The sequence below is a fragment of the Glycine soja genome, chromosome 2 (genome assembly GCF_004193775.1).
Source record: "Glycine soja cultivar W05 chromosome 2, ASM419377v2, whole genome shotgun sequence".
Taxonomy (NCBI): Eukaryota; Viridiplantae; Streptophyta; class Magnoliopsida; order Fabales; family Fabaceae; genus Glycine; species Glycine soja.
In genome coordinates, this window is record NC_041003.1 from 1,883,567 (window position 1) to 1,910,321 (window position 26,755).

The following is a 26,755-nucleotide window of genomic DNA, read 5'->3' on the forward strand; positions in this document are numbered from 1 at the left end:
AGGGTTATTCTGCTATAATTCTCACTAGGGATGGAGTGTTTCTTTACTAAAACACTTCCTTCATTCATTGCATCTCTAAAAAGAAGAACCACGATCCATCTAAATTTGTAACTCCTCACGAACCAACGCACACATCAATTATATCACAATATATTTATTATTCATTTAATGATCTTCATATTTTTGTATTATTTAACAAATTAGCGTTCTTCTTAAGAGAAGTAATCATAATCATTCATAAGTATGATCTTTAAATTCTAGAAGGTAAAATGAAAATTTACTCTTTTTGTAATATGTTTTCACGGTTTCACCTAGCCTGGCCAATTCAATAGATATACACCCGAATCATGGAAGGTTGTAATCAATCGTCAAGGCTTAGTATTAATAGTTTAATACTTATATTGCGGACATGTTCCATGAGTTTAGGAAGAAACTCTGATAAATTGAAATCATGCATACGCGTGGGTATGTAATTATATTATATTTAATGAGATATCATAAAAGTTGAAGATTCATAATAGTGGATAAAATTAAGAAAGTTGCCATGGTTGATTAGGAAGACCATATACATATAGAAGGCATTAGTTGCCAACTTGCCATGGATGATTCATAATAGTAGCATATATAAAGATTTAGTTGCAAAGCTAAACTACAAGTGCCTGGAGGAGGAAATCATGGTATGATGATATATGTGTATGTCTTCAAGACTCTGTTGTTGCATTTCCTTGGAGAAGACCATTCCTTACTTGTGAAGCAACATCACTCACAGCACCAGGTCCATGTGGAATGAAAACAGCATTGGATTTGGAGGATGCACCAATCTCCTTCATTGTGTCAAAATATTGAGTCATGAGAACCATGTCCATGATATCCTTTGATGATGTTCCAGGCACATTACCAGAAAATGCTAGAACACTGTCTCTTAGCCCATCAACTATGGCTTGGCGCTGACGAGAAACTCCAAGGCCTGCTAGGTACTTTGATTCTGCATCCCCTTCTGCTCGCTTTATCTGCATTATTTTCTCTGCTTCAGCTTTGTCGTTTGTAGCCACCCTCAATCTTGCAGCTATAATTTGTAATGGTAAAAGAACAATGTAAAGAGTGATCAGGAAGAAAAAAAAATGCATCAAATAATTTTTTGTTCAAACTAGATAATGCTTTAGCTTGTAAGTATATGCAAGGTTGTGTATTAATTTAAGGTGGCACCAACTTAATTGTGTACATGCAAGGTTATGTATATAAGAAAGTAATTGTTCAGGATAATGATGCTAATGACATCAGGAATTTGTAAAAGTATTCTATGATGAAAAATGAATCACAATTTAGAATGTTAGCTTCATGAAAGTCTAGGCTTTTGTCTAATATGCTTAAATATGTAAAAGGTCCAACTTGTTTCTAAGATGTATTATTGCTTTGGTTATATAATGACAAGGAATTGAGAAAACTCTCCAATCAAAACCTTAATTTCAGCAACGAAATCTCCAGACACCACACTAAATTCTAGCATTTATTTTGTTAGCATGCTTAAAAAGGAAATACGAATAACTCAAATTGAAGCAAGAACATAAAACTGTAGGAAACATACCAGCATTAATCTCATTCATGGCTTTCTTCACATGCTCATCCGGCACAATATCCACAATAAGAGTCTGAACTATCTCGTACCCATATGCTGACATAGCCTAGAAAGTAAAACCAAACAGATTACATAGTTCTCCATTCTTAATTTAAAAATAAAATGAAAGGAAATACCTTCCCAAGTTCTTCGTCCACTGCTTTTGCAATTGTGTTCTTCTGCTCAAAAACAGCATCAAGTTCCATCTTTGGAACAGTAGCTCTGATAACTAAAATAACAATAGGAGTAAATTAGTTTCAACCTGAAGATAAGATGCACACATAAAATTAACCTAATTTCCTTCTTCTAAGTAGATTCACAACACAAGCTCTAATTGAAATATTAACCATCAAAGACATAGGATTGTATCTGTGCTTTGGTATTGGTGAGTTTGTAGTAAGCATCTGATGCCTTTTCTGCCAATGCTCGATATTGGATTGAGGCAACCACATTAACAAACACATTGTCCTGATGAAAAATGCATCAAACCATGTTCACTCAAATAATAGTCAAGCCAATATTATATATGAACAAAAATATTACACTTGAAACATTGTTACTTTGTTAATTAGTGTGTCAACACATGAATGATATGTTATATTACACTTGAAATTAAAATAAAAGGGTTTTGAGGAAGAAACAAACAAACCTTTGTCTTAGTTTCACAACGAAGACTTAGCTGCATGACACGCGTAGAAAGGACACCAGCCACACCGCAGCCAAGACACCATGGCACAAAATGGCAACCAGGTTGAAGAACATCATCGTACTTCCCGAAACATTCCTTGACGGCTACAGTTGACTGCTTCACTTGAACACAACCAAGCACTTGTCCCATCTTTACACCAAACAGCTACACAAATAACACCAACATAAATTTAAATGCATCAATTGGATGATCACAAACAATATATAATAACAAAATAAAGAAGAGAAAATGCTAATAGCAACACATGATTTAATTTCAGAAGAGAAAATAAAGAAGACTCTTCGGCGTTTGATTTTCAAAAACAAAAAACAAAGATATATAGTATAGTCATAGTCCACTCTCACCTTGAAAATGAGAATTTGAAAGCAAGTGAGTGAAATGAGAAGAAAACTAAGGTGAGTGAGAATTTATATAGAGAGGGAGTACTTTAGAATTAGGAAAGAGTGAGCCAAGGAATGATAAATCAGTTTCACAAATAATGATGGTAGGTGAGTCATGCTATATTAATTGTGATGGGTTTGTTTTAATTTGCAAAATTGCAATGCTTCCTTAATATGCATATTACTTACTAATTAAGTTGAATTGAACTACTCTCTTATTTTGGAAGTGCTTTTGTCTTTGTCCCATCCATCAGTCTATCACTCTCTTCACCATAACTATTGTCCATGTGATACCATATTATTCCTCTCGCTACCTTTGAAATTTTAACAGTAACTTTTTTCTAATTAATATATATTGAATGTTCTTTAATTTGTACATCGCATATGCAAGATAAAAGTATATCTTAAATTAGCTTGATAAGATTTTACCTAACATACTAGTATAAATATTTTTCTCTTTTCACATTTTAATTATTATTGATATTTAAAATCGCATTACCAACACTTTAAGACCAAGGAGCCACAAGTCAGTGACGAATTCGTCCCTTTCAAGTATTTTTTTCAATACTAATAGGGTGTTTGAATAATACAAAATAATTAATTCTACTCAATAAAAATATGATAAAATTGTGAAAAAGTATAAACAACTATTTATTCTTTTATGTCCATCATAAATAAATAATTGATTATTTCTTACCACAAAACTAATTAATCCAAATGCTATAAATTAAATATCTCGGCTCCTGCTAGTACATATCAAAACTTAGTTTGCCAATAACCAAGCAGTACTATCAATATTTTTAAATTTTTCGTCAGCATGGTTATTTATTTATTTTGGTAATCGTTTCCAAAAGTGAATTAGGTTCTGATTCTAGTGCAGTGACTAATTATACAAGAGAAAAAGAATTATACAGTAAAAAATTATTCAAATTTATTAACTTTTAAAATAATAATATAAAATTATTTTACATCAGTACAAAAATATTAAACGGCATTAAACTGATTAAATAATGGAGTGAAAACTTTATGGATCGACTTTCCTAAACAGGAAACGTCTGGTTTCCTTTTGCAGCATCAACTGATAACACGGAAACGCTTTTTTTAGAAGATTGGGAAAGCTAATTCAACAATGTTAGAAATAAGAAAAAGTAATTAAGATAGAATAGTACTAATTTAAGCGCGTAAACTGAACATTGGACTCAAATAATGAACCCAAGTTTCGTCGAATTATACCAAAAATAAAAAATAAAAAATAAAAAATAAAAAAATCGTCGACTTGAAGGATTCATGGAAACAATGCGTATAACTTGTACTAGTGAATAATAAAAAATTAGAGCAAAGTTATTCATATTTATTAAGTTCTTCATGATTTGCAGATTGATATCTAGATATATGGAGGAAAATATTGAACCAAGATTTAATGGGTCGGTGAATCAAATTCTATTTGAATTTTCACTTTATTTATTATTAATATATATGCAAGTCATAAATTTCATTTGTCAATTTTAATTCATAGTAAGAAAAAATCCTCAAAACAACATCTTGAAATTATAAAAGTAAAAAAAATTTGAGTAATTTATTTGACGATTTATAATTTCAAGAATAATTTGCATATTATAGTAATTTTAAGGAATAAATTAATACTAAATTACAATTCATTATTCCTAGACGACAAGAATCTAAATCATGAGTTAGATCCAATACCTCTCAATAATATTAAGTTATCAGTTTTTATTTATAAGACTTAAATATCTAATTTATTAATATTTAAAAAAATGGTTAAGTTAATTAAGAATAATCAATTTATTTTAAATTTATAAGAAAAATAAAATTATCATTGATGTTAATATTTATCTTTCTTCTAATTATTTATTAATACATTATTTTTCATCTTTAAATTAAAAATATTTTTAGTCTAACAAAGTGTAAAGGTAAATTTAATCCGACCCAAGGTATAATCATTATTCGTACATGTACTTTAAAAATTCTGGAGCTGAGTTGGATGCTAACATCACTCAAACACTTTTTTTATATATATAAAAGGGAGGCTCACAACATTTACAAACTTTACAATGGGAGTTGGGCTCCTATAATCTTTCCTATCTGTTCCTACAAATTTTAAAAAGCATGGAAAAGACTTTTTTATCCCTTACTTCAAATCTCATCACTTCTCCCTTGTCCCTTTCTTTGTTTTCTTATGCAACGAAATCAACATCTTTGTGTTGGAGACACACGAAATCATGATTTCATTGTAATAAGGGACATACAAAATCTACAATAGAAATATGTTGGAGACACACTAGAAACATGTTTTTGTTGTTGATTTTGTAAGCGAAAATGTGTTTCTATTTTACATTTTGTACAAACTTCTTATACAATAATAAAACATTGTTGTAATATAGAGGATGCATGCAAAATGTAAAACATAAACATGTTTTTGCAAATAAGATCAACAACAAAAATGTGTTTATGTGATATTTTGTTCGCATCCTTGTAGCTCAATAAAAATATGTTTATGTTATAAATTTTATATACAGTTATACAAAAAAACGTGTTTTCGGACTAAAGATATTTTTTGAAAAAAAGAAAGCTTAAACCATTTGGAGACACACGAAATCATGATTTCATTGTAATAAGGGGGCATACAAAATCTACAATAGAAATATGTTGGAGACACACTAGAAACATGTTTTTGTTGTTGATTTTGTAAGCAAAAATGTGTTTCTATTTTACATTTTGTACAAATTTCTTATACAATAATAAAACATTGTTGTAATACAAAGCAAAATATACAACAGAAACATGTTTTTGCAAATAAAATCAACAACAAAAATGTGTTTATGTGATATTTTGTTCGCATCCTTGTAGCTCAATAAAAATATGTTTCTGTTATAAATTTTATATGCAGTTATAAAAAAAAAATGTGTTTTCGGACTAAAGATATTTTTTGAAAAAAAGAAAGCTTAAACCACTTGGTTGGAGCCATGAATAATGTTGTTGGGCCAATAACAACACCCACTTTATAACTTGGATAGATCCAACATTTTACCAAGATAGCCCATTTCACGAATTAGAACAAAGTACCCTTCCCATTGATAATCTTTTGGAAAAGCTTTTCGTTCAGACAATTTAGGTGTTAGTATAGAGCAATACCATCAAATTTCCAAATGTTCATACAGATTCACCACTGGTTTTGTTTTTATTTTTTCTTATTTTCTAAAATTCCCCATAGTTTGCTAATTATACTTTGAATTATAGGAAAATATATATTTTTATGTTATTCATGATTGAAAATGTATTAATTGGTAAATAATATTAAAATTACTATATATTTAAAAATATTATAATTTAACTAATTATTTACCAAAAACTAATATAACTTATTTTGAAAATATTAAATAAATTATTTAATTCTCTAAACATTTAATTATTACAAAAATATTAAATAAATGATTACTTGCAGATAATATAATTTTTAAGATTTCTTATATTAAATAAGTTTTTAATTTTAAAGACTAAAGTAATATCACATAAATTAAATTATTTTCAAGTGAATCTATAGAAAAACTAAATTTATTTGTCAGTCTTAGAAAAAACTAAATGATTTAAATATGTTTGAGATATTTCTAAATATAATATTTTTTATTTAAATTTGTAATTTTCTTTTTAGTTTTTTATTCATTCAATGATCATTATTATGACGTTATATATTTCGGTTCCTATCATGAATCGTTATTAGTAATAACATGTTTTACATTTTTGCAAACATAATAACTTTTTATTTTCTTATAAAATATAGGGATTTTTTTTTTAATTTCAGTAAATATAACATTTTATTTTTACATGTAGCTTTGGGTTGTCCAGAGCGGGCTGCACTGGTATCTTGAGAAATCATACAGTAGTTTCTTAGGCTGTTTCACAGCCAACTTGGGTCTTAAAAATTAAGTTTTTGCTGAATTAATGGGTGTCATCCTAGCTATTGAAAAAATTATGACAAGGGTTGGAGAAAATTTTCACTGGAAAGTGACTCCATTTTGATAGTGCAGGCCTTTTCTAATGATAATTTCGTTCCTTGGTCTGTTAGAAACAAATGGTTAAACTATATAGAGTTAACAAAAAATATGCCTTTTGTAGTAGGTCAAATCAATAGAGAGGATAATATTTGTGCAGACGTACAAAATAGCCCGTTTGGCTTCTTCTCTCAAATCTCAATTATTTTTGTTGGTGGAATTCTGCTCCTATTTTCATTGCTGCAGAATTGAATAGGAATAGAATAGTTTTGTCTAATTCTCTTGATTTCCCTCCAATAGGTTTGGTTCATGTCCTCATGGTCTTTTGTATTTTCTTCATCTTTTAAAATGAATTTCTTGGTTAGTGTTTGGGATGTCAGCCTAGTTGGAATTGCAAACTCTAAAGGTAAGTAGGATGAAGTTAGCTAACCTTGGTTAATCAGTTCATATCATTACATTTTTGTAAAATACCATTGTTTTTTATTTTTAATCCCCAGTGTTACAACAAAAACTAAAATAGGTGACATCAAACATTATAAAGATAAAAAAATATTATAGATAGTAAAAAACAAAAATTATTAACAAGAACATAAACCATATTTAAATAATCTGACTTATTTAATTCTCCAAAAACATATTTAAATTGATAATAGGTTAATGAATACATTAATTGATTTTGAGAATAAATTAAGAATATAAAAGGAAGTTACAATCCTGATCCTAATCTGTATATGATAAATTCTAGGGTGAGGGACTTGAGCAAAAATTCTTGTCATGGAAAACAAATGTGGTGTGTTAGATATGTACCTGGATTCCCTACAATTATAAAGCAATTGCAGGGTCTTGCAGTGATCATCTAATAAGGGTATACAAAATTTTGAGTTACATTTTACTTAATTATTTAAATAATATAATTTATTTTGGAAAGCTAGGATATCATGCATGAATATATTTCTGTTAGATATGGACTTTTTAATAACAACAATAAAATAAATGTGGGACTATTGTAAAATACTTGCACTGAAATAATTTTAAAAAAAAATACTCTTGTTTTTTCCCTTTTGTCTTTCTCCTCTTTTTCATTTTTGGGGAGGGAGCATTGACTAGAATTGGAGAAAGACAAACGAGGGAGTCAAGACTATTTTTTAATATATATTTTTTAATTTATTTCATTACATATTGATGGTAATCTCGCATTTATCTTAACCCTTAATCTTAAAGAGTCTAAATCTAACAGACCATATTTGTTTCTCACAACAAGGGATATCCTCAAGTCCCCAACCTAAGCTAGTGTTTGGTTTAGAAGCATGAAACAACCCTGAAAGGGATTTCAGCTAAAAAAAAGGTTTTGGAAATGCATGGGTGTAGAAAAAAAAATGAGGAACCCACGAACTTTTACTTTCATCTCAAAAAAGGAAGAAAAAAAGAGTGAAAAACAGGCATTTACACATAACATAGTAAGGCACCGGCTTGGTCTAAAAAGAATGAAAGAGGTGTGAAAGTGAAAAAGATAAAAAAAAAATGTAAAATGTTTGAATTAAAGTAAAGGATAGAGGTATAAAAGAATCCATATCAATTTTTGAAATTTTCATTTCAAATTCTCCCAAAGAAGAATTAAACCAAATACTACCTAAATACTTTGATTGGTTGCCAAAATTGTCCCTCTCACAAGCCCTTCGTAATTCTTGTTGGCACACATAATCAATAATACCAACAAGTTAATTAATTGATTATGTTGCTCCAATTTTATACCGGTCACTCTTGGGTTCGCAGGATAATCAGTTATGCATCAAACATAATCGATTATATGGTCACTGGTCAGTTATGCAAACTTTTGCCATAATCGATTATCATACAGCTTTAATTGAGTTTAAAATCTTTTCAAAATTAGTCTCAAGTGTCCTCTAATCTTGTGATATAACCAATTATGACAATGACAAATATTAAGTGTTCTAAGCACATTGATTAATAAACTTAAAACAGAAATACTTTTAGTGGGAGATAAAAAAATTTTATTCATGATATTTTTTACATTGTCTTATAATTTACACAATAAATATTTTTTTTTTCTAATTCCTTAATCAATACTCTAATGATATTGAGTAGCAAAACTCTATTACGATTACATAATTAATTGTATCCATTAAATTCAATTAAAAAAACAAGGCATCTTGGCTCCGATTGTTCTATGTTTGGGGTAAATGTTATTTTGGTTAACCATTTTTTTTACTTACCTAATTATTTTTGGTGACAAGGTGGGAAAAACTCCTCTCTGGGAGAATTTCAATAAGTGGAGAGAAATTCTTTTGAGCAACCATTAATATTATATAGAGACAAGGACAAATGACAAGCTGTTTTATAAAGATGATGTGACGTGCACGCATCAGCCATCAAGACTCAGACGTAACCAATGTCGTACAAGACTCTTCAATGTGGCTACAGCAAATCACATCTTTTTCGGGAAAGTGTTCGTTCGTATATAATAATACCTCCATTAATAGAAATAATTGATAATTGGTAACAGAAAGAAGTGTCTAGTCTATCTAGAATTCAATAATTTACTATTTTAGGCAAATAAAAACAAATTAAACTTGAGAAGAAAAAAAGGCCTGCAAAGGGACATTGTACCTTAAATTAAAAGATTGAAGTTTCATGTAGTTTCTTTTTCATCATCCATTGAACTGAACCTTAAATTAATTATAGAACCATGTTTGCAACTACCAATTCCTCCACTTTGTCACCTTTATTCTCTTTCAGTAGAACAACAGCAACCTCTCTGCCTTCCAAACCCACATTCTGGAATTTGGTTCCAATGAAACAATCTTCTTCTCCGGGGCACTTGGCCTTAGCCTTAGACAATCCACGTAGAACACTTCACGTGTCTTGTGGCTCCACATCACCACATGCTTCCCAGAGATCATCAATTCAGGTTCCATTTTATTTGTTTGATTTTATTTATAGCATCCTAGAATTTCTTGTGACATGTTCTAATTCTTTTTGAACCCAAAATTCTGCTATGTTTGTTGTGCTTAATGTTATAATATGATGTACTCCCCCAGAGGACTTGATTTATTGTTGGATAAAAGATCATTTTGGTCCTGAATGTGCAAGACCTAATTATCGCACTTTTTTACAGATTGAGTGACTAAATCAGAATTTCGTTCTTTCAAGGCTAAATTGTTATCAATTTACACGTTAAGGGACCAAAATGATCATTGTGCTTGATTGTTTCTTCTGTTAATTTTGAAGAGAAAAATGAATTTGACACTTGATTGTATCGCCAATGGATATCCATGATGCTTATAGTGATAGTAAGGCCTTGTTTGTTTACTGTTTTCAAAAACATTTTCTGTTTTCCAAAAGTTGTGTCCACTTTGAAAGTGTTTGTCCCTGAGCATATTTCTGTTTTCTAAAAGGTTGTCTCCTAAACACTTGAATCATAAAAGAAAATAGAAGAGGGTGAGAAAACATATCCTAGCTGTTTACGGTTTTAGGTTTTTAAATCACTTGTTTTGGAAGCAATTTTCAAAACAAAAAAGATTTAGGACGAGAAATTGATTGCTGCATGGTGTGAAATTGGTTTACAAAGCAGTTTTTGAAATAAAAAAGTGAGAAGGGAATCAAACATGTCCTAACTATTGAGATTTTGGTCTGGATTCTCTGTTTCTCATGAGAATACGGTTTCTCTTCATGCAGGGGGGTGAAGCTTTTTTCAGGGGTGTGTTGGAAAGTATGCAATCTGTTTACTTGAACAGAAATCGTACTGCTAAGGCCATATTGGACCTTGTTCACTCTGCTGAGAATAACTCATTATGCTATGATCATCTTGCATTCAGGACATTTGGGGTACTTCTCTTGGCTTTAGTTCCTTACACTTTACACTTTTCTGTGTGACTCAGTTATACCTGATTAGCCCATTCATGTGTATCGTACTATCATTGCACTTAATTAGGTGAATGGTTATGGAATTGATTCCATGGCTAGTTTTTTTCTGGATTATGGCTATACACAAAGGGAAGAGTTGAGGTTTCCAGCCAAAAAGTTGAGGGCTTTGTGGTTTTCTCCTCCTGCTGATTCACTGGCTAGCAATGGCAGTGGCATTAATGGGCCTTTGCCAAGAATATTTATATCAGAGCTACTGGTAGATCAAATGAGTCCACAAACTCAGGTGTGTTCGTAAGAAAAATGTTCAATTAATGTCACTTTACATCTATGGTCTGAGAATTAAATTTAGTATGATGGAGGCTGGTTTCCTCCTTCTATTTTGCAACCTGTTTAAAATGTTAGCAACTGTACCAAGAAAAGTTTCAAATATTAGCAAAGTAATAATATGATAAAGATAATCTTTTATCATGATGTTCTTGTGGTTGTTTTTATGTAAGGGTGCGGTGAAAATAGGTAAGACTGATGGTCCGAGGCCTATGGCCTAACCCCTATCAGGCGTAGTCAAGTTAGGCCTATTTACTAAATAAGTTGGGAGAAGGACTTTTAAAAGCCTGTTTAATTTATGTTAGGCTAGAAGTTTGGTCCTGATACTTGACACTATTTCTTGGTTTAGTTCTTACATGAAAAAACTTTACACTTTGGTCCCTACTTTAATAAGTATTTACAAATTAGTTCCCACCATTTGTCAGCGTCATAATAGTGTTGTGCTGGGCTATTTACAACTGCTATGTGACTTTCACCACTATTTTTATGTGGCAAATTGAGCAGCTATTTTGTTTTTCAGCTCTTCATATACTCAATGGTATGATGCTAAAAGGAGTACTGCATAATTTTCTGAAATTTACTAAATTGTACCAGGGTTTGAGTTTAACATATGTTAATTCTTGTTATCTTCTCTCTCACTATTTTGGACTTAAAATCCATCACAATCCCAGTTGTTGAAATTGTGTTTATAGGTTCCGTTTTACTTGGTATGGGGATAGATCATAGATAATTTCTTGAATGGTTCCTATGCAACTACCGGAACCGTTGTAAACTTGTAAGGCAGTGTTTTGTCTTATTATCTTGTGTTGTTAGTAGTTGTATTCAGTATGATGACAAAAATTTGATAAGCAAAAAATTGTTTGATTTCTTAGGATTTTCCATATGGTACTTCTCTATATATTAAGATTGAGATGCAGTATATGATATCTTATCTGTAGACTATAGTGATATACATAATTGCATGACACCAAAGGTTTATACTTACATTTCTGCTGCATTGTGGCTCCAACTCCCCAAAAGCCAATTGTAGTAAAAGAAGTTTTGAATTTTTCTGCAGGAAATAATTAAAAAATACACCGAATCATCTGTGGATGGAAACAAGTATGCAGCACTTGCAAGTTCCCTTGGACATTTAACATGGGAAAAGCCCTTATATTCTGAGTTTCAACAATTGGCAAGGTATTACTATATGTATGGCGGGCAATATTTTTATAGGAAAGTCTCTACTCCCTTCTAGCTTCTGGCTTACTTATGGTTTGTTGGTATTTGATGAACAGTGAAAGTGAGTATGCTGCCTGGACCCTAGTCAACGGGTATGCACTAAACCATGTTACTATATCCACTCATCGGCTGAAAACTCATTTGAAGGAGATAAAAAAACTAAATCAGTTTATTAAGGATAGTGGATTCAGATTGAATTCTGAAGGAGGAGTGCTGAAAGGTTTGTACCCTTGTTTCTTATTATGCAACTATAAGGTTTTCAAGGTTTTTTTCTTACCAAAATAAAAGCATTCAATGTTCAATGTAAGACAATCTCAGGTTGGTTTCTTTCTGATTAAGACAATTGCTATCTCAAGTGAAAAAAAATGAGGATTGAAGAGAAAAATCCCCTCATATTCATTATAATGGCAAATATGACAATTTTCCTTCAATTCCTGCTTGTGTTCACCTTCTGAAAGTTTTCCTTGCTCATCAGATCTATCTTCTTTCCCTCACTCCTATGTTGGAAATAAAAGTCCCGTAAAGCTGTTTAATCTGTTTGCATGCTCCTAATTATGAGATGTATACTGAAATTATAACCTAGATTAACTATGAACGTGCTGATATAATCATCTTGAAATTGAAGATGACCATAGCAAGTTGTAATTCATTGTGATCAAGGATCATGTGAATGATTTGAATATTTCCTCTACTTCCAGTGAGCCCTGATGGTCTTCTCCAGCAAAGCTCAACTGTAGCAGATTCAATTTCTTTCAAATTTTCTGATGGTATAACTGAATCAGTTCCATGCTCATACATTGAATTTGCTGAGCGACTGGTGCTGCCGCAGTATAAAAATTTACCTGACACAGAGGTAAGCATCATTCTTTTCAACATCAGCTTTCAACTTTTTATTATAATTCTTATCTTTGGCTGTTGATGATTAGGACTAATTTTATGACCAGTGTTTTTGGTTACTGGTGAAACAGTGAACTACTTTAAGAATTTGAATGACCTGCTAATATAATATGTATTGTAAGACATTTTTCTGCAGGATTTGCTAATCCTTGTTTCGTTTTTAACTAATGGAGCAGGTTAAAGAGTTCCATAGAAGAGATGGTTTTGAGGTAGCAAGTGCTGACAAGATATTTGAAAGCACATCCAAGGAGCAGTTGAGCAGAGTAGGCTCATAAGAGGCTCATCTCACTCCATACCAAGAATGTGTATACTTTATTTCCCTTGGGGAAATATATTACAATTTATACCCAGTTGTATTCTGGAAGTTTGGATTTCATACAATTCCAATCATGTGGATGTTGCATCAATAATTTGGGTTGATTAATTTCAAAAAAAATAATTAACTCAAACACAAACATAAAATAATCGTAAGGGATTTGTCTAGCAGCACAATATAGAGTCTCAGATTTTACATGCAAGTTCGAGATTCTCCCTTGTCTTCTTGCAGTGAGATAAATATAAGTGCATTTGTAAGTGTTTTTTAGTCGGAAGACTTTTTTTGTCTAGTACAAATATGTCATTTCTTTCCCCTAAATTTTTCTATACAAAAATAAAAACACAAACATAAAATAACATGTCTTTTTCCTTAATTTCTGCTTTTCTTACTACTAGGGCTAAATAATTTGAGTTTTTTTTAATAAAAAAAAAAAAAGAAGGGAGGAAGATAAAATGGAATTAGAAGATATCACAATGGTGGGCAAAAGGTAAAGGATCTGTGTAATTTGCATAGGAAATCTGGTCTGGCCAGAGATGAGGAAGTTTCTATGTAAATGAATGGTCCAAGGAGAGAAAGAATTCACATGAATGAGTCCAACTTTTAATTTTAATGAGCATGGTATCAGAAAGGCCCAAAAAACAAACAACTAAACAAGAGACTACACAAGACTACAAGAGAAAGCTACATTACTAGTATCAGCCAAAATGGCCAAAAACAAGAAGTGTTTCTCTTTTTGGCATAAAATTTCACGTACAAACCATTAGTCTGGTCTCTTTTTATTTGATTTCCTATTTTGCATTATCATGGTCTCACTTTAGGCAGTGTACTACTGCCAAATGGTCTCTTGAAAGAAGTATGGTTACAGTAGTTGTTCATACGAAGAATGATTTGTTAAAACTTTTCATGAATATGATTGAAATAATAAAATATACCGATACTCTTAGACAAAAACTAACAATTAAATTTGCCGATAAAAAAAATCACCGATACTTGGTGCTTAAATCTTTCATATTTCTAATCCCTTTGATTTGTATTCAATTTATCAAGAGCCAATATCTCAATTTCGTCGAACATGTATTGGGTCTTAATAGCATTGCCGTTTTCCTGTGTGGACCTTATAACTTTGATATTTGAAGAAATGCAGTAAATTTCTCGTCCTTGTTTTATACGAATGAAATTATGATTTTTTTTTTATTCATAAAGATTAAAATTACGCATACTATTCAACCAACTAATCTATATTTCTCGGTAATTAGAAGTTTTGTTTAATTCTTTTTATAAGAATCAATTTAAAATATCTCTTGCATTCAATGGTGGACTTATATATGTTTAAAGATATTCAAATGCACTCCTTATTTGATAATATTACAAATAAACAACATATTGGACTTTTACATTTTGTCTCCCTCTTTTTATATAAATTTAAACTTAATATTTTTTTCAGTTTTTTTTAGTATTTTCAATTTTAAAGTATCTAATTTATTTTATTAGAATGTAATATAATTTTATGATTTTAACATTTGTCTTTAAACCTATCATTCCGCTTGTATTAATTTTTTTTTTACCAAAAATATCTTTAATCGAACTATTTCTGAGTTCAATAAATTGTAGATCTTAAAAAAAAAGCTCTTTGACAGTCTAACTTCGTCTCATGAAAAATATTTTAAAGTCTTACTTTGCTTCTTTACACTTAAAAGAAAATAAAGAAAAATTAAAACAATAAATATATTTATTACTGATGGGAGATATTAGAATGATTATAATTAATAAAAATATTTTTTTAAAAAAATAGAGTATGTCTCGTGTTAGAATTTTAAATAATATATAAATTAAAAATAAATTTAAATGTTTAAATTTATTAAATAAATTAATTTCTTTAATAATTGTGAATTAATTAAATGAATCTTGTAACAAGACGAAAGAGATTACTAGATTTAGTCAAAACTCAAACCTCGAGTGTTGTTGACTGTATCAACCTAATTGGAAATCTAACACGTGCCAAAAAATTTAATCGTAACATGGAATTATATACTGTACATCATTTACACGTGTACTGTTGCTATTGCACGTAAACCACTTTCAACAATGAGAATGCTCATTACCATGTCATCGAGTTATTCACCAGACATTCGATTATTAAAAGGACGTAAAAGGAAAATGTTAGAACACCAATTAAAGAATGGACCATGGATTGTATATATCGCACATCATTAATGTAATAACATTACATTATTAAAACACTTCCAGCATACCTCTTAAAAACTTTTTATCTATTAGTAATTCTTTAACTAATACTTTTAGAACATTCCTACGTGACCCCACATAAAAGTATATTATCCTACACTAGAACCCCACGCACTATAATCTTTAGAAACAATAATGATAAGAATGAACAACAACATCGAGATCAAACTATAAACATTGAAATTTGAGTTTTTTGCAACTAGAAGGTGCTATAAAGTATATAAGCTGGTGCCTATAAGTTATATAAAATAAGGAACCGGGTCATATGAGAACAAATAACTGGTTATAAATTAATGCAATAAAGCTTCTTTCTCGTCTTTTCATAAACAAAAGCTAGTGATTAATTTAAGGGGAGATGCAGTGTTTGATATCACAAGAAAAGCCTAAATAAATCAGGAGATAACATTTCCGGGGACTAATGTGAAAAACAAAATAAAATAAGGATGAGGATTTGATGGTGTTCAATATTTCCAAGCAACCTGAAGAAAATATTGAATGACAATTTGAGATAAGACATAGTAGCTCAATAAGCTTCACTTGCTCTCACCCTCACATTCTTTCAAGATAAAGGGGGTCAACACCCATAAGTTAACATAACATCATAAAGCAGCATATGCTATGCTTTAAGAGAAGGTACATCTATAAGAAGAAACTAAGAAATGGTGTAAAGGGTGAAAGAGAAAAAGAAAAAGAAAATTTTCATCAGCTCTATGCTTTGCCATTGGGTTTTGGTGATGGTTGGGGAAACTGATGGTGATATGGAGATGCATAAGTACCATTTGGTATTGAAAGGCTCCTTTGCTGCTGTCCATTGCGGGTGAGCAACGCTCCTTGCATTCGCCCATTTCTTGTGTTTGGGCTCGCTCCAATGCGGTCAGCTTGCATTGCCTGGAAATAATATGAAGAGCTTGCCATGTCCTTGAGGTTTGGCAAAGGCTTTAAAGCTTCCACAACTTCACTCATTAGGGGTCTGGCTTTTGGATCTCTACTAAGGCAGTGAGCAGCCAGTAGGGCAGCTTTCTGAGCTCCTTTTACCGAAAAATGGCCTTCCAAGCGAGGGTCTATCAACCTGTAGAACCTTCTTCTCTCTCCTAGATGTGGCCGAGCCCATTCCACAAGGTTATGCTCACCGTTGGGTCGGTGTTTGTCCATGGATCTTCTGCCGGTCAACATCTCAAGTAGTACCACTCCGAAACTGTACACATCACTTTTTGATGTAAGATGACCTGCCAAACACACGAGTAAATCTTGATTAGAATGGAAGCAAATAGATACTACAGATGTTGGATTGCGTCTAAAAAGAATTTAGAACAAACATAACTGAAAATTATCAACAAAATATGATAAAACTCCCAATTTTGTAAGTCATAAACATTATGAGAACACAACAACCGAATACCAAACCATCAATACAATTGATCAGACAGGGAAATTATAGACGGAAAGTAATTTATGATCATAATCATAAATCTGGCTTGAGTGGAAAACAAATAACATCAGAGATCAAGAGCTTTATATGTACCAAACATTAAAAACAGTCCCACAAGGAATTATGTTCCAATTTTTTTGAAAGTAGTGATCATCAATAACAACCAACGAATTCAAAGATGAAAAATGCCTAACAAAATAAAGACAGATAGAAACAGCAACAAAGCATAAGCATGTGTGACTTTCCAAATAAATAACAACTAAAACATGCAGATTTGAACTGGCTATATCAAACTAAACTTACCCGTCATGACATATTCTGGTGCTGCATAACCATAGGTTCCCATCACTCGAGTAGACACATGGGTTTTATCACCTTCTGGACCATCTTTGGCAAGACCAAAATCTGAGAGCTTGGCATTGTACTCCTGAATCGGTACAATATTAGACTGATAAAAAGGGGGAAATGCAATCTTATTGTAGTTTTTGACACTTACTGCATCCAGTAATATGTTTGAAGTTTTAAAATCCCTATATATTACTGGTCGTTCAGCTTCTTCATGAAGAAAAGCAAGACCCTTAGCAGCTCCTAGTGCAATTTTCATTCTAATGGACCATGGAAGAGGAATGGATCCTACATTAATTTCCACATGAGAACATAAATAAAAAGGGACAAAATACAAACATAAAATATACAGCAATAGTTTTGAGTTCCAGTTCTACCCAAGATAGAGAAAGCTGCTAAATTCATCATTAGACAACTGAGATACTCAAAGAAACAGGTTATTAATGGAAATTATAAGAGTAGTATAGTGCTGTATCATATCATCTCGCTTCCCTCACATGTTGAGAAAATACTTTTCCATGCCAAACTGCCAAAAAAAATTAATCTGGCTTCCGTGAAGGAACCATGCTTCACAAGAGAAAGGATCTTCATTTGATGTTACTAAAAAATTTCAAGGTGCAGCAGTGGTCCAACTATTGTTCTTGAAAAAGAAAATGTGAAACTAATTAGATATAATAAAATAGTTACTTACTCCTAAATAAGTGGTTTTCCAGGCTACCCCGAGGCATGAACTCATACACTAGCAACCTTTGATCCTCTTCAATGCAGTAACCTACAAGTTTAACAAGGTTTGGATGAACTAGGTCACCAAGAAAATTCACTTCAGCCTGCCACATGATACAAACACGAAAGATCATTAAAAATATAGATTTCAGTAGTTGACAATAGAAGAAAAGAAGGACTTTTGAAAATATACAAACCAGCCATTCTTTATGACCCTGGAGCCCATCATGGTTTAGGGTTTTTACAGCAACCGTAAGTCCTGTGCCAGGTTTCACTGGAGCAGTTCCATTTTCTTCAATCCACCCCTTGAAAACACAACCAAACCCACCTTCACCAAGAAAACTTTCAGGTCGGAAATTTCTTGTTGCTAACTTGAGTTCATTGAAAGAGAACTTTCGCAGCCTGGAAGCAATTTTAAGCTCTTCTTCAAGCTTGGAAGTGGATGATGAATTGCTTTCAGCATTACTAGTGGTTGTAGAAGAGACTGCTGGGGCTGTTGGTTGGTCTCTACTAGTATCATTAGTTGATTTACTTTCAGCTAATGGAAAGCCACCAAGAGAGGGAAAATAAAAAGTATTAGGATAAGCAGTAAAAATAGCATCATGCATTATAGGTTTTAGAATAGATAAGGAAATAAGCACCACCACAAGTAATTTACATTTTTAGCATATGTTTGAAATTAAGTTATGTCCAAATAGTAGCTGAGTTTAGCTTCCTTTCTAATATTTACCCACAAGCACATCTGATAATAATTAGGTTAACTAAAGTCTCAAGTTTTGTGTATTTCCTTATTTTCCTAGGCAATCTAAAATCTAAATTTTCAGTGGTTTCTCACTCTATAAACCTGGAAGACCACAGGGAGGTAAAGGAAACATTCTCGTGATGAAGCTTACATATGCATTGGCATATATTTTGGGATTAACCAAGTAACTCACTGCAGTTCTGAATAAACAGGAATAAAGAGAACTCAAAATTATATTTCAACATAGTTTTGCTGCAGCGATGCAAACACCACCTGCAGAACTCGTAATCAGACACCCTAGTTCTTTTGGCATATCAGTTGGGTATACATTTCACATTACTTAGCACAGTAACTTTCAACCAAACTGCAAACAAACCTGCACTAGGTGCTCCAGGGAGGAATTCTCAAAATACTATTCGGATTTTCTTAAAAGCTAAGACAAAACAAACTACTAAAAACAAAAAAAGGAACAACATTTATACACAAAACAAAATCATATCACAAACACATTACCAAGGATGGAACATCCAAGCAAGCAAGCACATCATCACAAGAACAACAGCAAGTCTTGCAAGGAAATAGTGATGAATTTACCATAATGAGTACTGGTGCCACTGCCACTGACTGAGGTATCAACCTTGGATCTTGAAGAAATGCAGCTCCCAATGAACCTCAACCTAACCCAACACCCAGCCTCAGCCTCACCCCCTTCATCCCCCTTCTTCTTCTTCCTCCCCTTTGATTTACACACATCCCAAGACTCCACCACCTTGCCATTCTCAGCACCCAACCCCATCTATTATCTCTACCAATCAATGATCAATCAATCCCTAGAAACCCAGATACCATCAAATACCAAAGACCACAACCCCCAGATGGGAAATTCCCAGATGAAACCTAAAAATCACAACTTTACATGCCAACAACCCTTGAAACCGGGTAACCCACAAACCCCAGAAATTGAAACTGAAAAAGGGCAAAAGTAACAGATCACATTAGTAAGTAAATAAAAAAAATTAAAAAAAAAAAAAAAAACAAAACCCTTGAAGGGTAGATTAGATGGATTGGGAATTGGGAAATGGAAAGTGAGTAGAGTAGGGGGCAGAGAGAACAGAACAGCACCTGAGCTGAACTGAGTAATCTCCGCTACATAACAGATATGGGGTCCTCTCTATGCAGCAACAACAAAAACACAAGCACATTACACAACACAACTCTGATAAAACAAAAATACTATTCGGATTTTCTTTTTAATATTTAATTAATGTGGGGTTTTTCAAAATTTAAATATATTCATATAATAATACTAATAATAATATTATACGAATTACGATACTAACTCTCGTTTGTTGATTGCTGCTGCTATTATTGTTGGATGATGAGGTGAGAGTCGGATTTCGGTATATTCTTAATTAAATTTAATTAATTAAAAGTGAGATTTTTGTTATCGAAGACCAGAAGAAAAAAGGGGATTTGTATTTTGTGGCTAGCTGCCCGAAGAAGACGGGAAGGAGTTTGAGCTGCCCGAAAAAGTGGGACCCGCCGTGATGCTGACGTGGCTGCCCTTGGTCGGCGTAGCAAAAGCCAAGCCGAACCTCGCGTCAGCTTCACTGTTTCAGCGGTAGGCATTTGGCATGTGTGTGTAACTGTGTATATATTTATTTAAAATATGTAATAATAATTAATATTTTAGTGCACAATAAATATTTATTTAATTGATAATTATGTACATTTTTAAGAAAAAACAATAAAATTTTAAATACTACGTTATTCACTATGAGAGCTAAATATATCTCTTGGTATTTGAAAAGAATATGTATTCAAAGATGGTAATGTATCTAAAAAGTTAAACAAACTTCAAAGTACAAACATATACCAGTATATTATTAAGTTGTAAATATACAATGTTTAAGGATTATAAATTGGATGAATTGAGCTAAATTTAGGTATTAGTAGTATTTAATCTTTTACTAGTAATATAAATTAAGAAAGTTTTGGTGCATTTTTTCCATTCAAAACAAGGGTATTTTAGACAATTTCTTTTTAAGTATTTAATTTTTTTATTTAATAAATCATATTTAATAATGAAACATTTAATAGAAATGAGTTTTAAATGTTTGTTTATTATAAGTGTATTTTAAATGCGCATTTATTATTACTAGTAGGTTTTAGGATAAGGACAATAGATTTTAATGGTGCCATTAATAAATATTTAAACTATTAATTGGTTATTATGCATTTAGTTATTATATTTATGAATTTGAATATTAAACATAAAAATATCATATTAAAGAGTTATTATTATTATTCTATCTTCAACTTTAGTGTAATATACCGAGTAAAAAAAATACGTGATTACATAAAAATATTAATAATAGTAAAATTAACAAAAAAAATAATACTATAATACATTTTCTGACACATTAATTTTTTTTAACATTAATCAATTATTCTTTTATTATATATCTTTTGAGTATATACGGTAAAAATTTAATGGTCACGCATTCATAATATAAAACAATTTTATGTTATTCTTAAATAAAAAATTCTCATTAATATAACTTTTAAATAATTATTGTAAAAGTTAATAAAAGTATTCTGTATTAAAGTTAAATAATAGTATAAAAATATTTTATATTTTCAATATATAGTTTATTTTCTTATATTATAAATAAACGTTTTTTTATGAAAGTAAATCAATATAATTCATATTCTTATGCTGTATATCATTAATTGCTATGTGTCTCGCATAATAATTATTAAAAAAATCTCTACATAAAATGTTCTTTGTGATTAAGGATTTTTTTTATCCTAAATAAGTTGTTTATTTGTTTAATATCCTATAATAATAGTTTTTATATAAATTAATTTTATACTTTCATTTAATACTTTTATTTAATGTTTTCATTCAAGTAACATCAATTATATTCTACTCTTTAAAAAAATTGCAATTATGTATAATTAACGAGGTTCCTCAAATGTTTTGTCTGTCTTTGTTTGAATGAAAGGAATGTAAATTGTTGCAAGTTAGTGTCGTAAAACTAAAGAAAAAACATAAAAAGTTTGTAATTGCAATATAGTAGTATATTTTAATTTCATGGGACCGTTGTACTCAATATAATTATAATGTATTATTCTTTTATCATTCTTATTATATAGAAGATGGTAACTTCATAAAAGATTGAAATAAGTGAAAATCAAACTAAAGATTTTCAATTATTTTGTAGAAGATGATAACTTCATTGAAAATCTTGAAAGGCTTGATCATGTTTTTAAAGATTGAAATAAATGAAAAGCTAACAAGAAATAATGTGTATAATTTGAAGTTTAATCGCAATAAAATTCTAATTGAAAAAGTGAATTTAATTGGTTATAAGTTGTTCAAATGAAGTGAATCTGGAGAGGAGTGATAAACATGTATAAAACAATTGATAAATATATTTTTCAATATGAATTCACATGAGTTTAAACTTTAAACAACAATTTTATTTCCTATATGTTATAAAATAATATTTTTTATATAATTAATTAAAATTGTCTCGGGCTAATATTTTAAAAGAAAATAAAAGTATTATGTATTTCATAAAAAAATAAATTAAGGAATTAAAATATTTTAACTAAAAAATAAAATATATATTTTACTCAATTAAAGATAGTTAATTAAATCTAAATAATTTAATATTTATAGGAATATAAAAATTATAAAAATTATTTTTTAACTTCCACCAATGATATTTAATTATAAAAAAATTAAAAATATCTACCAAAATATAAATTATAATTTAATTAAATAATTATTACAATACAATCTATATACAATATAATAATATTCGTGCATGCACAGGTATAAAGACTAGTTAAGAGAAAGATACAGTAAGAAGTACTTATTCTCAAGAGTGAAAACTAAATTTAATACATAAAAACTAATAATTAATTTAAAGAATTATAATATTATATTTTAATATGTAAAAAGGAAAAACCAATACATATAATTAGTGAAGGTGGTATGGTATCTAAAATCTCATAATGCTCATAAGGTTCTAAGTTTTGGCATTGATCTAGAATAAGGTCTTCAAATGATTCAGATTAATCACATTGTTTATAGTAACGTCGCAGTACCTCCTAACTAAGGTTAAACTTCTTTCATAAACTCTAAACGTTGGATCTAGACAGTGGAAAAATATATCATATTTGTTCTTCATCATCAATTTACACCTCTTACAACTAAATAAGATATATATTTAAAAAAATATCTCAACTTATTTAATAAATAAACTTAAACAAGGTCTAGCTTAATATGGAATAAATTATAAATTAGTGACATACCTATCATATTTCCCTGGCTAATAAACCACATTTAAAGCATTTTTTTTCACTGTGAATCCGGGTTATTGTTTAGTTAAAAGATAGAGATAATTTTTTTAAGATGTTAAGATTTTTTTTACGGAATTAAGATGTTAAGATTTATTTAAAGATTAAATGATACTCTTAATTCATTATATTTTAATATTTTTTATTTTATTACATTAAATTTTAAAAATTTATTTTAATTCTTTATATTTTAAATTTTTTATTTTACTACATTATATTTTAAAAAAATTATTTTACTCCTATATTTTTTAAAGTTTCATGATTTTTTTTTCATGTTTCGTTCAAAACATTAATATTTTGTCCATGTTTTAATTTTTGACAGAACATTAAATATAAATAAAATAATCAATTTAAAAAATTCACATTTAGTTTCTTATAGTCGCCACTAAAAATAAATGCTTTAAATGTGTTTATGTTTTATTTAGTATATTAAATTCTGGATTAAACTTAAAATAATTAATGGATCAAATTAAATTTATTAATCAAATATTTTACACTTTCCCGTAATTATCTGATTAGAATTTGAGAAAACTACGTAAACATGAGAATAGGACTTTACTCTAAAATTTAAGTGTATAAAATATTTAAATAAAGAAAAGAATAAATTATCAAGAAATTATTGGAAAACGTCAATCTTTTATATAAATCTTTAACATCTTGAAATGCTTTGGGCTACCAATACATGGATAACCAAAAAAACTAAAGAATAACCCGAATCCACTAAAATAAATAAATGCTTTAGATGTGTTTATGTTTATGCTTGAAATAATTAGATACTAGGGATATTCCTTTGGACAAAAAATATTTGTTTTTCAAAATGGTGTTTATGTTTTATTTAGTTTCTTATAGAATAATTTTAAATAAGATTGTATTTGATAGAAAATTTAAATTTCTTTAATCTAAAATTCATCGTTTGTATGTTTGTATGTTTTGTATGAGAAATTTAAATTTTTGAAATTTTAAAACAGAATTTTAAACAACTAAAAATGTGTAATTTTAATTTTCTTATAAGATATGAGAAATTAAAATTCTATTTTTGACATAACCTTTCAAAACATTCACATATTTTTTTTATAATATTCATCCTCTTTTTCACCTAAAATTTATCTAAATTCATTTTTTGAACTTTCAACTCTTCTCTCACGCACATAATTCTCCTCTTCTTGTCTTTATTTTCTTTTATCCTCACAATTTTAATTTTTTTATCCAAATACAAAATTTTGAAAATAAAATAATTTCAATTAAAGTATTTAAAATTTTTAAATTCCCTTATCAAAACACACTGTAAAAGAATTTTTTTTGGAATTTCAATGGATTTTTGTAAATTTTTTTGGCATTAAACAATATCGTTGGTTAAGAGTGTTATGCACGTAACTTGGATGCAATAGCACAATATAACCAGCGGTTTTTTTCCTCATGCAATAGCACAATATAACTAGCGTTTTTTTTTTTTTCTCATTATTGGCCTGAAAATCAGGTAAAAAGTGCATAGATAGCGTTAGCAAACATATGCATTTGAAAATTGAAACTTGCCATCATTTTTCAGCAGTTTTATTTCTCTTAAAAAACGTTATTTGCAAAATTTACCCTCAATTTTTTTACTAGTTGTTTCCCCTTTTAACTTCATAAAAACTTATTCTAACAAAAATTAATTCAAATTATAATGAATTATAACAGTAATCAAGTATACATATAACAATATTCTGATTGTATATATCAATTATACATAATCTATGGAGTATTTAATTAATTAATTTAATTTTGTCCCAAACACATTATGCAAAAAGGAGATAAGCATGTTACATTTTTCTCCAATACTCCATTCTTCTATATATTCTCCCATGGTATTAAATATTAATTTAGGAAAACGAAATAAGTAGCTTCCAACTTTTGATACCTAAAACTTGTCATTCAAGTGTAGGCTGTAGTAACAGTAAGGCACACTGTACACAGATATAAAGGGGAGAACAGGAAGTAGGAGTAAAAGGGAATTTACGAGAGTCCTAATAATAGATTTATTTTAAGAGATTGCTTGCTAGATAAGGGATCAAGCTTGACTTTAAGGATCATCGTGGAGCATGGAGGTTTACCTTCAGTGCTTTTGATTTGATATTTTGATTTGAAATGAATAACTAACCATTAATTCAATTATTGTTCTATGCTTTATCATCTCTTCACGTTACATTATATGGTCAGCTAAAAGTATATTTTGTTTGTGTTAGCCATAAAAGGTCTTGATCAAAGTGCAATTAATTCACATCTCAATCCAACAATGAATATTTATTATAGAGAGCCAGTCCCTATAAAAAAAAATTAATTAAAGAGAGCCAATTGGCTAGTAGAGAACCGAGAGGAAGATTTTCTAGTGTGTAGTTAAATTAAGATTTTTTTTAAATGATTAATATAGCATATGTGATAGGAAGAAGCTGTAGCATGACAGTAGGCCCAAGAGGAGCATTAACAATCCTTCATATCTCGATGATTTTATGTAGCCTCTCTAGGATCAATTAGCAATAGTGTTGTTTAAGGATAATGCCAAATTCTCTTAGAAGCTGTTAGTAATATTAGCGAAGTATGAAGTCTATTATTAGTGGAGAATCAATTCTATTAGGATCACCGAAATTTGTTATTGTCTATATAAACATGAGTATATAAATGAATAAGTGGAGATGAATTTGAGTAAGAATACTTAGTGTAATAAGAAGGTCCCTTGTCCTTGAAATCAATGTCTCTTTCCTCTATTTCTCCCTTTGCTCATAATAATTGGTCTGACATGCCGTTACCCTGTCTTTCATGGCTGCCACGCCAGACCACACCACCCACCAGTCCACCTCTTTCCATCATAGTCTTTCCACATAGCCATCCACTAGCACCCACCTTCTCCTTATGTGCACCCAGCTTAATCCCTTGGGATTGATTTTGCGAGTAGAACCAATTGCTAGCCTTGTGCGATACCAAGGAAACTCTTCAACCTTCATTTCCCACCTTCATGAAGACCACTAAAACCATAAAATGTCCTTGCCTGCCTCTAGAAAGTATAGACGCCTCTCTTCCACAACCATTGTATCTGTCGTCGCCACCTCCACCACCATATCTACCGTTTCATTCACAAGTTAACACTGCTACACGTAAACACAACCTAACAAATGAAACAATCAGGACAACATCAAGAGCCATTAAGCCTCCATGTCAACACACTTCTTCACAGGAGCGCAGAAAAGCCAATTTCCCATGCGACCACCACAGCACGTGCCTTCATCTTCCACCAAATCGCCCTCTGCAACTGCCCCAGCACTCACCGTCTTTGATATCGCCCCCTCCAACATCCTCCGTCTCCAAGCACCAAACGTCACTGTTTACTCCTACCTTTGCTGGTGCAGCAGAGCCATCAACAAGATCAGCAATGAGAATGGTGATGCACAAACCACCGCCTCCTCCACCACCATGGCCGGCGCGGTCTTGCTCCTCCCTTCCAAGTTTTCCCTTCCTTCACTACAGCCATTCTCCTTTTGAAAAACTTCATTCCAATATTCAACATCATCCA

The 26,755-nt window shown here is 30.5% G+C and overlaps 3 protein-coding genes across 3 annotated transcripts; 1 reads left to right on the top strand and 2 right to left on the bottom strand.

The window, feature by feature from the left end:
* Positions 1-468: 468 nt before the first annotated feature.
* LOC114379189 (hypersensitive-induced response protein 1-like) lies at positions 469-2,804 on the bottom strand. Its single transcript, XM_028337792.1, has 6 exons — positions 2,669-2,804; positions 2,265-2,468; positions 1,963-2,083; positions 1,753-1,844; positions 1,586-1,682; positions 469-1,066 (listed from the first exon to the last, which is right to left on the bottom strand). The coding sequence occupies exons 2-6, from the start codon at positions 2,451-2,453 to the stop codon at positions 702-704; spliced, it is 864 nt and encodes a 287-aa protein (XP_028193593.1). The 5' UTR covers positions 2,454-2,468; positions 2,669-2,804; the 3' UTR covers positions 469-701.
* A 6,487-nt stretch (positions 2,805-9,291) lies between these two features.
* LOC114379194 lies at positions 9,292-13,631 on the top strand. Its single transcript, XM_028337799.1, has 7 exons — positions 9,292-9,643; positions 10,411-10,560; positions 10,667-10,882; positions 11,981-12,102; positions 12,201-12,364; positions 12,843-12,997; positions 13,218-13,631. The coding sequence occupies exons 1-7, from the start codon at positions 9,422-9,424 to the stop codon at positions 13,314-13,316; spliced, it is 1,128 nt and encodes a 375-aa protein (XP_028193600.1). The 5' UTR covers positions 9,292-9,421; the 3' UTR covers positions 13,317-13,631.
* A 2,354-nt stretch (positions 13,632-15,985) lies between these two features.
* LOC114379204 (probable serine/threonine-protein kinase PIX7) lies at positions 15,986-20,125 on the bottom strand. The gene is made up of 7 exons (XM_028337810.1): positions 19,963-20,125; positions 19,435-19,806; positions 18,296-18,636; positions 18,067-18,202; positions 17,527-17,663; positions 17,334-17,457; positions 15,986-16,827 (listed from the first exon to the last, which is right to left on the bottom strand). The coding sequence occupies exons 2-7, from the start codon at positions 19,634-19,636 to the stop codon at positions 16,310-16,312; spliced, it is 1,458 nt and encodes a 485-aa protein (XP_028193611.1). The 5' UTR covers positions 19,637-19,806; positions 19,963-20,125; the 3' UTR covers positions 15,986-16,309.
* Positions 20,126-26,755: the final 6,630 nt, after the last annotated feature.